Consider the following 12,612-nt stretch of genomic DNA (forward strand, 5'->3'; position numbering starts at 1 on the left):
GTTTCCATTGTGCACACCTACATAAGAGTGATATGCAATTACTTCCTATGGCTATGTCGGGATCATCATCACTATCAAAAATTGTCACTACCTTGTTCTCTACCTACTCAATGCAGTTCATACAAAATAATATTGACATCAATACTAATGATTATGATGCGTTTCTATATTAAGACAAGTATGATCTAGGGGGATCCTCTACATAGGATACTTCCTCTAATATTGTTTGTCATTCTATCATGCTCATGAATTTGGGAGCCCTAGCTCATGTTCTCATTAGGAGGATGAAACAAGATGCTAACAGCAAACACAACCTATCAAAGGACTAATTTTTTGTGAACTTATGCTCCTTAAATTTGGATAAGAAATTACCCCAATGGAACTTGCCGAGTAGGAAATAATGTCACAACAGGAGCAAGTGGCTTGGTCTGATGCAATATATGGCATAGAAATGGAACACACACAGCAATTGATTGCTACTATAGAGCAAGATTTTTGAGAGGGAAACAAATAAGGAGAGAGCCACGAGGAAAGATTGACCGAAGTCTTAGGGTCCCAACCTCCCTTACCTAGAGTGGCTATGGTAAGATATGCAAATGTAGAAAATAATCTCAATCAAGATTTACCACCAAATTGGGCCCAATTACACAGCCTAAGGAGATTAATTGGTTCCATTGGAACCCTTGAATGAGGAAATAGCAACTCAAACTACGAGATGAAGTTAGGAGAAAATTACAAGATATACCTAATCCAGAACCATCGCCCCTTCCACCATGGCACCTTCAAGGGAGTAGGAGGAACAAGACCCTTCTGGATCTTCAACTAGGGAATTTTTGGGGAGAGTGGAAAACTCGAAGAGTGATGACATTACACTTTGAATTCTCCCCTATTATCTACGAGTCTTCAATGAGAAATCGAACATGATACTAGTGCCAATCAGTAACAAATCTTCAAGCTTTAATGTCTGCTTGTGTGACTTGCATCATACCTTTGGTTGATCCTCTCAGGGTAAGACCATACTTGTGGAGCAATATAGCATAGCTAACAAAATGCTCAGAGTTTTGTAATAAGCATGGACTTGGAAAGGATGATCTTCTTCAAGGGAAGCTAGGAAACAAAAACTCGTTTCCATCTTCAAGGTATCCTTCCATCTGAAAGAGTGAGAGGCAATATTATTATGGGTTCTTCACCTCGCCTCAACTATAACATAGTGAGAACCTGTGGTAAAGATAAATTGTTAAACCAGGGGACATTACCCACCCAACTAGGGAATGGAAGCGTACTCAAAGCATGCCATGCCCGAGAAGAACGGATGGGACCAAATTAATCCTAGAAAACTCTTAAACAATCAAAATCTGCAACTTTGGGAAACCTTCACTACAAGCCAAAAATTTGCATTTCACATAGGAAACAACACTCAAATGCAACCAAACCTGCTACCCGAGATCTACACATCATAAGGAACATGCCTGTGGTATCAGATCATGTAAAAATCACGATTATTTAGGTCGACTTTGATGTCTAATGCCTACTTAAAAATAATGCTCCCACAAACTTAATCAAATCTATTATATATATGTGTGTGTATATATATATATATATATATATATATATATATATATATATATATATACATACATACATGTATATATATATATATATAGATAATATGTGTGTGTGTGTGTGTGTGTGTGTGTGTATGTATAAATATTTATACATACACACACACACACACACACACACACATATTATATATATATATATATATATACATGTATGTATATATATATATATATATATATATATATGTATGTATGTATGTATATGTATATCTATATGTGTATGTGTATGTATATGTATATGTATTTAGGTCGACTTTGATGTCTAATGCCTACTTAAAAATAATGCTCCCACAAACTTAATTAAATCTATTATATATATGTGTACATCTATATATATGTATATGTATATATATATGTATATGTAATGTATACACACACACACACACACACACACACACACACACACACACACACACACACACACACACATATATATATATATATATATATATATATATATATATATATATATATATATATGTATATATATATGTATAGAGAGAGAGAGAGAGATGCTTGCAGCAATGGTTGCCATGTGTCCAAGGAATTAACACTAGTCTTGTCAGAGAATGAGCCACTTTGGTGGCTTTTGAAAGCTTTTGTAAAAAAATCACCAGTATGGACCTACGATTTTCAGAAAATCATCTTAGAGGGGAATCATAACTGATGCGCTTTGATTTTGAAGGGAAAGCAAACTCGAAACGCAAGGATGGGCATCGGCACCACGCATGGAGTGAAGGAGTGGACACGCGAGCAGGCTGAGGAAAGCGGCGAGCTGAGGGCAAATTGGGCGAAGGTTGGGGCTGCTTTTTAAAAAAAATTAAAATTGGGGACATAGCATCACCGACGACAACCTGGTTTGATGGTTAGCTTTGCGTTATTGTACTCCTACGCTGGCTGCCAGGGTTCAAAACGTGTTTCCTCATTTAGCTTTTAGTAGTTGGTTTGAGGTGATCGATGTGGGAATCCGAGAAGATTCTCCATAATAGAATACGAAAGTCACCAGTATGTCCACCAAAATTTGTGAGTTTCAAAATGAAAAACAACTTCAAGAAAACACGCCCAACAAATAATACGAGTTGAATGAAAACTGGAGAAAAATTTAGTGATGTAGAAGTTTCCAAGCCGTAGCCATCTTTTGTTTAAACACAAATTTTTACTATTCATCCCAAAGATAGGCCAAATGTTTTTTGAAAGCATGCTCAAATTTCACCAAAAAATAGACATGTATGTGAGAAGGCTATGAACCTTCTATATGTTTGGGAGAAAAGTTGACAACATTTGGCACCCCTTCAAAAAAGCCAAAAAAAAAAAAGCAATTCTATGTGAAAATAGCTATTTTTGAAAAAAAATGAATTTTATATTTTCATATTGTTGATTGAATTTTTTACTACGAAGTTGTCTATGCATCTAAAATGCATGCTGAAGAAAAGTTATGAGTTTTGTAGTCATTTGCAAAAGTTATCCTCATATTATAGTCATTTGCAAAAGTTATCCTCATATTACTAAAAACTGACATGAGCCACTTCAGTGGCTCACTGACGAAATCTAGTGCCAAGGGAGAATTTACGAGGGAAAAGCAAAAGGAGAATTTACGAAAAGCAAAATCAGTAGCCCACCCACTCCCAGATATGGAACTAAAAAATATGGCATGTCCAGCATGATTCACAATTCCACAATGCAGCCGCTGTCGGACTCCAGCTGGCTGGGACCCTCTATATCATAAGAGACGAATAATTCAATAATCATAGAGACGAGTAATTCAATAATTTCTTTATCTCAAAACAAATGATTTCAATATCTAGTCATATTTTGAGTGATTTTGTTGCTTCAGGAAACTATTTCTTGAAAAAATATGAGTTGCAATTCCTGAGTTGAAACTGCAAACCAAAACATCTTAACATTTTTTCTCTGTTCTTGAATGTATGTGCTTATGTCTACATATCTTAAAAACATGAAAATGGGCAAGTCAAGGCGGCAGCAATCAGTAGTCAAAGCACTTTCACTAGAAATTAAGCTTCGGCCAGGGCATAGAACGCTATTAACAAAACCCGACAGCTCCACAGTGACCAGAAAAACTTTATTATTTCTCTTTTCTCTGTATGAAAGCAAACTTTCAATAGACCCAAGTTCATGAGGATTGACCCGGCATCGGAAGCGCGTGTATATGACTAAAATATAAGTTACATGTCAAGGGTATCAATAAAGTTTGTGAATCTGATCCATGTTTGCGGCGGCAGATAAAGTGTTGCTCTCAAGCTTGCTCCACCAATCAAACAAGAAGTTATCAACCACGAGCCTAAACCATGGAGAGAGTTTCACGTCCTCGTCACCGGCATCAGCTTTCCTCAAGAGCTCCTTCAGCTGCTCCTTATTTACGTACATCACATCTGCGACTTCTTCTGGGTTTGGTTTCAAGCTCACATCTCTGACAAGAAAAAGCAAATAATCCACTGCAAATCACAGGAAGGAATAAGCTTAAATGAGCAACCACCCGGATCTAGCATGATATTTCTGTGGCATTGCTTAAAATAAAACGGCTCATGCAAATAATGTGCCATGTAGGAAGAGATGGGTGCCAAGCTGCATTTGAAAGACAACTTGCAAGAAGAGAAATGATTCCCTGCCGGATCATGATGTTCGAAATCGAGCAATAAACATGCCACAAATATATATATATATATATATATATATAGACACACACACACACACACAAACACGTGCATATTTAGAAAAAAGCTAAAACAAACTTTACTTACGTTCATGCTCTCCCCATTTTCCATCTGATGGGGCCTTGTATAGAATCCTACCAAGGCATGTGAATTGATCGACTGGTGCATCCTCGGCAACTATTCCAAGCTCATCGTTCAACTTTCTTTGGGCTGCATTCCTTACACCTGCACTAGGTACATCAATCATTTTACTTTTCTAAGGTTTTTAACAGGTCAATTACCTAAACAGTTACGACGATTCATATGCCCCATACCTAGATTATTATCTGAAATCAACTCTGATTCTCTGTAAAGAGGGTGACTACAGCATGTATTCGTCCATACCAGAGGAAATGTGACTTTTGTCGCTGAGCGTTTCTTTAAATATGAAAAGACAAGAGGTTTTGACTCAGTCAATGTCACTGTTTTAACTACTACCTCCATAAATGCCTAGAAAAACATAAGAAAACAAACCTGCAGTAGCAGCTCATAGTTTCTGTTGAACAAGAAGACACTGAAGGCACGGTGAAGTGCCTTACCAGCATTGATATTTTCCATCAAATGACCTGCGGAAAACCAAACAATGCACACTCAGGAAATGCATGGCAGTAGTCTCTGCAAAATGTACTTGAAGGGTTTGCCTGGTAAGGATCAGAAGCTGATTGCTGCTCTAAGAAGAAAGTATGCAAGGGGTACATAGCCTTGGTACCCACTCATGCGACGTTACCTTGGTAGATTAGTCTATAATGTACGTTATAATTCTAACATTATCTTTGTATTTTGAATGGCATAGTACTAAAAACCATTTAGGTAAAATGAGTTTCGACTTTAGGTTCAAATGACAAAAGAGAAGGAAAGGCAATTAGCGCATGTGAAGCGTGGCTTGTTTGATGAGAACTTTAAAAAGGAAGAAGAGAGAATTCAGCAGGAGATTACACACAAATGGAAAATATCCTTGTAACAAACCTTGCTTGACATGAAACCGGCCCGTGGGGCGGTAGGCCTTGGCTTTCACCCGAAATTCTTTACTTTACTTAAGACACAGAGAGAGAGAGAGAGAGAGAGAGAGAGAGAGAGTACTTTGCAAAAGGTACCTGCGACGGGAATTAACACTTCAGTACACACACGGCTCGGAAGCTAGAATGCCCCGAGCAGATGCCGACAACCTGTAGGCCCTAAAATTGGCGCTCCTTTCGGTATTTCTTTATACTTTGAGAGGGTAAATTACAAAGTAAAATCCTGGGAATTCTTTACCTGTATCCAGCTAGATACCACCTGTTTTGGCCAAATTTCGGCAACATAACAACCCCAAAACTTGTGCGAAACCAATTCCCCTGTTGCAACTTCCTTCCCCTGGCATAAACCCTCTGATTCCTGCCCAAAAAAAGTAGCTTCAGCACACTGTATTTACTGGTTTTTGCCCTGTTTTCAGCCCTAAACAATTCACAAATTGTCCTCTGTCAGTGAAGCACTATTCCCAATGGTTCTCGCGTCCGTATGGCTGAAAAACAGTCAAATTACAGCGCTGAAACCGCACCTCTTTGGTCAAGTTATGACCCTCACCGATGCTTGCTTTTGGAGTAGCAATTAGCTACTCCTGTTCCTGCTCAAGGAGACTAAATGAAGAGCCCTCTTGTGGGGCATTACATAACTGCACGTAGGGGGGGGGGAGAGAGCAGTGTATAGTGTGCAGGTCATCACTCCTAGCACCACACTGTACATAGAGAGGAAAGAAAGCACTCCATAGCTCTTAACCTGTGACAGGTTCTCAATGAAGCATCCCCCCATCATAAATCGAGCGTCCCCTCTTCTGCACTTGACCTGTAATGCATCTGTGAACAAATAGATGCAAAAAGGGGAAGATTTCCCTGGCTGCCAAAACCTGCGTATCACTGAAAACGCAGCAAAACAGCCTTGTAAACACGCGTCTAATGTCTTCCAATGCTGAAAATGAGCTCCTTGGTCCTAGGTAAAGTCATGGGAAGCTCAAAAATGGAGAGAGATGGTTGAAAATCAGAGTTATCAGTCTCCAAAACTACTCCAAAAAGTCAGTTACGAGTTTTGTTCTCCCAAACTTGGTAAATTGGCCAAAAAGTGCCACTTGGCACTCATGCATGCAATTTCTCCGCATGGGCTTCCTGCTTAAAAATCTCTGAACTGGTGCATCAATTGACTTTGCAACAGAGTAATAAAATGTTTCCCTTGTCATTCTGAAGCTAATGACGCGAACAGATTTCATGGCCCAAAATAGCAGTTTCCTAAATTTTAGGGGATGCTTCCGTTAAACTCCCATTGGTCATCTGACCATCAATGCCCACTGGGACCACATCCGAAAATGCAATGTAGCCAAGATGTCGGGTACTTTCCTTTGGTGACCCCACCTTGACATTGTACCATTATTGAGTTCACTTCCTAATATCCACTAGCTTGCTAAGTGCGATGGGGGGACCTACATGATCTTGAACTGAGCCTAGACATCCTTTTACTTTACGAGTTCCAGTGCCGACCAACTTCGCATCTGCGGGTGAAACTACCTTTCACATTGGCCATACAATGTCCGACCATTTGCAACTTCAAAAAGAGGGTCTCAAAAATTAAACAAAAATCATTGGAAAGAAACCAACAACTAAGGTTAGCAGTTGCCACGTCCTCGTGACATACCACTCTCTTGAAATCGCAAACGTCCTCGATTGCATACCATAAATACATGCCACTGATGATCTTGTGTTGTTAGCACTCTTTTATCATCGCATGTATACGCAAGAAAGGTCGTAACACATAGATACAAATGACTTAATGAGACCTTCATACTTTTGTCATTTCCATCTATTACATTGAATTCATATGTACATATGATGTGCTAGCTCTATCATTATCCCTCCTTTACACACGTTGGGTTGGGGCATAAGTAGGCTGTAACCCAAAGACCTCAAGGTAAAGCTGCAATACATTTGGTGACTCTTGACAGTTCATGCTCTTCCATCCACTTTCCATCCATAGGTGGATAGTTCTTGAACTTCACCACATAGCATCTTGCAACCTGTCCCTTAACTTTTACGTGTGCAAAAGGCTCTTGCCTCTGCAAACGAGCATAATTCCAGAACACTGTAGCGTACTACCCACGACCAAGTAAGCTCAAATTTCAAGATGATTTACCAATGCGTCAAAGAATACAAGCAATCACCTTAAAGAATCGACGAGCAACGTGCCACCTAGCAGACCCACATCACTCCTGCAGGAGATCTAGTGGCCAATCTACCACCGTGAGACCTCTCCCTATCTCATCTTGGTTCATACTTGCAAACCCTAAAAACGCAGTTAAAAAACAGCCCTAATTTGATCACTTTTTGGCAGGGTGAATGTGCGGAATTTCTTATCTGTCTTGTGAAGAGAAACTCTCTTTCATAATGCCCTTCCCTTTGTCGGCCATAGTATAATCCCACGTTCTTGTACTCTGTGTCTTTACCCAAAACAACCGAGGCTCACTTCTTGAGGAAAAAGTGATTGATATCTCGGCAATGGAACCTTGAAACCGGTCCGTGGGGCGGTAGGCCTTGGCTTTCACCCGAAATTCTTTACTTTACTTAAGACACATAGAGAGAGAGAGAGAGAGAGAGAGAGAGAGAGAGAGAGAGAGAGAGTACTTTGCAAAAGGAACTTGTGACGGGAATTAACACTCAAGTACACACACGGCTCGGAAGCTAGAAAGCCCCGAGCAAACACCGACAACCTGTAGGCCCCAAAATTGGCGCCCCTTTCGGTATTTCTTTATACTTTGAGAGGGTAAATTACAAAGTAGAGTCCTAGGAATTCTTACCTGTATCCAGCTAGATACCACCTGTTTTGGCCAAATTTCGGCAGCATAACAATTCCAAAACTTGCGCGAAACCAATTCCCCTGCTGAAACTCACTTCTACTGGCATAAACCCTCTGATTCCTGCCCAAAAACAATAAATTCAGCACGCTGTATTTACTGGTTTTTGCCCTGTTTTCAGTCCTAAACAGTCCCCGAACTGTCCTCTGTCAGTGGGACACTGTTCCCAATGGTTATGGCGTCCGTAAGGCTGAAAAACAATCAAATTACAGCACATAGACAGTGCTGAAAACGCACTTGTTTGGTGAGGTTATGACCCTCACCAGTGCTTGCTTTTGGAGTAGCAGTTAGCTACTCTTGTTCCTGCTCAAGGAGGCTCTTGCCTCAGCACAAAAGCATGAAACCACACAACTATACAATAGTCAAATGAAGAGCCCTCTTGTGGGACATCACATAACTGCACGTAGGGGAGAGAGAGAGCAGTGTGTAGTGTGCAAGTCATCACTCCTAGCACCACACTGTACATAGAGAGGAAAGGAAGTACTCCATAGCTCTTAACCCCCCAACATAAATCGAGCTCCCCCTCTTTTGCGCTTGATCTATAATGCATCTGTGAACGAATAGATGCAAAAAGGGGAAGATTTCTATGACTGCCAAAATCTACGTATCGATGAAAACGCAGCAAAACAGGCCTTGTAAACACGCATCTGATGCCTTTCAATGCTGAAAATGAGCTCCTTGTTCCTAGGTAAAGTCATACGAAGCTCAAAAATGGAGAGGAATGGTTGAAAATCAGAGTTATCAGTCTCCAAAACTACTCCAAAAAGTCAGTTACGAGTTCTGTTCTCCCAAACTTGGTAAATTGGCCAACAAGTGTCACTTGGCACTCATGCATGCAATTTCCCCGCATTGGGCTTCCTGCTGTAAAATCTCTCAATTGGTGCATAAGTTGACTTTGCAGCAAAGTAATAAAATGTTCCCCTTGTCAATCTGAAGCGAATGACGCGAACAGATTTCATGGCCCAAAATAGCAGTTCCCTAAATTTGAGGGGATGCTTCTGTTGGACTCCCATTGGTCATCTGACCATCAATGCCCACTCGGACCGCATCCAAAAATGCAATGTAGCCGATCTGTCGGATACTTTCCTTTGGTGATCCCACCCTAACATTGTATCTTTATGGAGTTCACTTCCTAATAACCACCAACTTGCTAAGTGCGACGGGGGGACCTACATGATCTTGAACTGAGCCTAGACATCCTTTTACTTTACGAGTTCCAACGCCGACCAACTTCCCATCTGAAACTACCGTTCACATTGGCCATACAATGTCCGACCATTTGCAACTTCAAAAAGAAGGTCTCAAAAATTAAACAAAAATCATTGGAAAGAAACCAACAACTAAGGTTAGCAGTTGCCACGTCCTCGTGACTTGAAATCATTATAAGAACCTTACAATTGGGAAACTGAGTATTGTGAGCAAGAATGTGAAAACCTTCTCCTTCACAGATTTATTTTGTGCATGTACAACCGATCGCAAGCGTACATGCTTCCTATATGTTTCAAACTATGCTCCCAATTGTTATGTCCCCATCACAAGAGAGGGGACCTGGTCTATGACACCGTCGGGATGGGTGTTTAGTGTCCAAACAGGCATAGTGTGAACCCAACCCGTGTGGCCAAATACAAGGGAAGGATCTCCCGCTACAAGGACCGCCTATAGATACACATTGGAAAAACCATTTGACAAGACCCCCTCAGCGTTTGAGAACATAGAGGCACACTGGTAAGACTGAGCATCCCACACCACCCGACCTCACCTCCTCTGTCACGTGCAACGGAAGGGTTCAAGGATTTTGACTCAAATCTAGTACTACTTAGACATACACAATGTTACTTTACTTGATTTGAGGAACTAAACACAATGAGAAAGAGAGAGAGAGAGAGAGAGAGAGAGAGAGAGCATATCGGGTCCCAACCACCTTCAAGGGTCTCCTTGCTCTATTGCTAGAGTAAGTACTTGCTTTAGATTACTTGCACAATGCAGATATAATGGCTAACTGCTGAATGTAGATGCTCAATACTTCATGCAAAACCTAGGCTAGATCTCATGCTGACGCTGAGCTGAACTGATGCAAAAACGTTGGGCTGAAGTACACACCCCAAAAAATCAGGTGGAAATGACTGGTTTAAAGAAATGAAAAACTGATGGGCTGAAGTACACACCCCACCCCAAAAAATCAGGTGGAAATGACTGGTTTAAAGAAATGAAAAACTGATGGAGAGGAACGATCTACAGGACCAAGGTAAGAAGCACGTGATTGACCCACCTAACTGCAAAACAAGGGTGACAATGTACATGTGTGTGTGTGTGTGAGAGAGAGAGAGAGAGAGAGAGAGAGAGAGAGAGAGAGAGAGAGTCGATAGGCACAAATGCGCATCTGCAAGGTAAACCTATACCAAAAGACAAAAGCTGGCAGAAGCTAATCTAGCAAACACCTTGCCAGCAGGTTAATCACAATAAGCACAGCTAGAACACTCACAATTATACTTGGAATCATGACCCACCACTCCGTCATCCTCATCGACCAGAATACACCTGCATCATCGAGAAAAGGCAAGACAAAGCACTGCATTCAGAGGCATCTTCATAGAGAAAAATCCCTAAAAGCTTAAGAAGATGTTCCAAATCTCTCTCTCTCTCTCTCTCTCCACATGCACATCGCACACATACCTACGTACACATGTTTTTCGAAGCATCTAACTGCAGAAATATGAAGCTATCATGTGCTGCTAGAAGCGCGCCATGTGCATCTAAGGGAGTGTTAGCTACAAATACGCGTGAAATGGCCACTTACGCACTGTGAGGGGAAGAGAAACGTACTCGTCCTCGAACATGAGGCGCTTCTGCACAGGGTCCATGGTTTCGGCAGCAACGGTGCCCATGGCAGCGCAGGAAGAGGACTTCTGCAGCCTACAAGTATTGAACGGCCGAGCTCCAAAGTGCGCTGCGATGAGTGGCAAATGGCTAAACAGAGATACGCTCGAGCGAGATTGCGAATGAGCTGTCGAAGAGAGTCTGCACAGATTGGCTACAGTGGACATGAGGAAAACGTTGGGAATTCGGTTCTTCTGGCCTAGATCTGTCTTTTGTGGTCTTTTGTGCTCAAATTTTTGGCCTACATAAGACCTCAAGGCTCAAGGCTCACGAGCAATTGTTAGCCCCTCGGATAAAACCCATACATTTGTGCCACATGGCATAATTAATAATCGCAAACTTTTTAGCTTGCATGTGATCAGGTGGGCTCAATGGTTTTCAAGAGTTGGGGACGGTAAGATTGGTTCTACGTTGTCCCATTCCAAATGTAACCCAACGTGAATCTCATTAAAAGCAAACGTCCACTTAACTTAACATGAACACCGTGTGAACACTTTGTGACCTACAAGATAAATTTAACATGAACACATTGTGAACACTTTGTGACCTACAAAATGCAATTTGGACACGTTAATTACAAAGTGAGCACCATGTGAACTCCACCTCGACATTTTCACCATTTTTTCTATAATTTTCTATCCATTCAAAAAACGCAAGATAGCTTAATGCTAGGATAAGTGCTTTATGACTAAGTTGTAATGGGTTCAAGGCCCAAGGGCACAATTGATTGCCCATCTTCTTTTTTTCTTAGACAACGAGAGTGTAAAAGTCCCACAACACCTTGAAGATAATTTAGGTGTGTTGGCCCAGTTTTCAAACTTTCTAAATATTCTAGCATGCATAAAAATACTTCTTCCACTTCCATGAACGCTACTTGCTGACGTTTCTTATTAGCATAGATTTTGTATTTTCCTGTACTTGTCGAATGTTTTGATGAGCAAGTTTCAACATATCCATATGATCTTGGAGATAATCCTTGATGTGCTAAAGTTTCTCAGTTGCTAAGCCCACCGTAACAAGTGATCTAGGTTGAAAACCATACATAAGCATGAAAGGACTAAAACCAGTTGTCACAGGCTTTGTATAATTATAAGCAAATTCGAGAATAGGGAGACAATCTTCCCAATCATATTGCTTTTTGCTAACATATGCTCTTAGCATATCCTCTAACACTTGATTAAAATGTTTAATCTGACCATCCGTTTCTGGATGATCTGTAGTATTGATATTGAGTTGTGAGTCCAATCATTTAAACATAGACCTCCAGAAGTGACGGTTAAACTTGTGATCATGATCACTCACAATATTGTTGGGCAATCCATATCGTTTATACAAAGTGTCAACAAATAACTTTGCTAACTCTATAGTCTTAATCGTGGCCTTGGTTGGAATAAATTTGCAAAGTTTAGTCAACCGATCTATCTCTATACCGAGCCATGATCTCATACAATGGTTGGTAAACCCACAATAAAATCCATAAAGATACTTTCTTATTTACCATTAGGAATCTCCATAGAATGTAAAACGT

At 40.7% G+C, this 12,612-nt stretch overlaps 1 protein-coding gene across 1 annotated transcript; it reads right to left on the bottom strand.

Annotated features, from left to right (window-relative positions):
* Window positions 1-3,688: 3,688 nt before the first annotated feature.
* LOC147457682 (isopentenyl-diphosphate Delta-isomerase I-like) lies at window positions 3,689-11,301 on the bottom strand. Its single transcript, XM_086512531.1, has 6 exons — window positions 11,031-11,301; window positions 10,690-10,745; window positions 4,808-4,899; window positions 4,609-4,711; window positions 4,382-4,519; window positions 3,689-4,075 (listed from the first exon to the last, which is right to left on the bottom strand). Exons 1-6 carry the CDS (start codon window positions 11,249-11,251, stop codon window positions 3,822-3,824), a joined length of 864 nt encoding a protein of 287 aa, XP_086368657.1. The 5' UTR covers window positions 11,252-11,301; the 3' UTR covers window positions 3,689-3,821.
* Between the last annotated feature and the right edge of the window lie 1,311 nt (window positions 11,302-12,612).

The sequence above is a fragment of the Adiantum capillus-veneris genome, chromosome 5, assembly GCF_014529385.1.
Source record: "Adiantum capillus-veneris isolate H3 chromosome 5, ASM1452938v2, whole genome shotgun sequence".
In the NCBI taxonomy this organism is placed as follows: Eukaryota; Viridiplantae; Streptophyta; class Polypodiopsida; order Polypodiales; family Pteridaceae; genus Adiantum; species Adiantum capillus-veneris.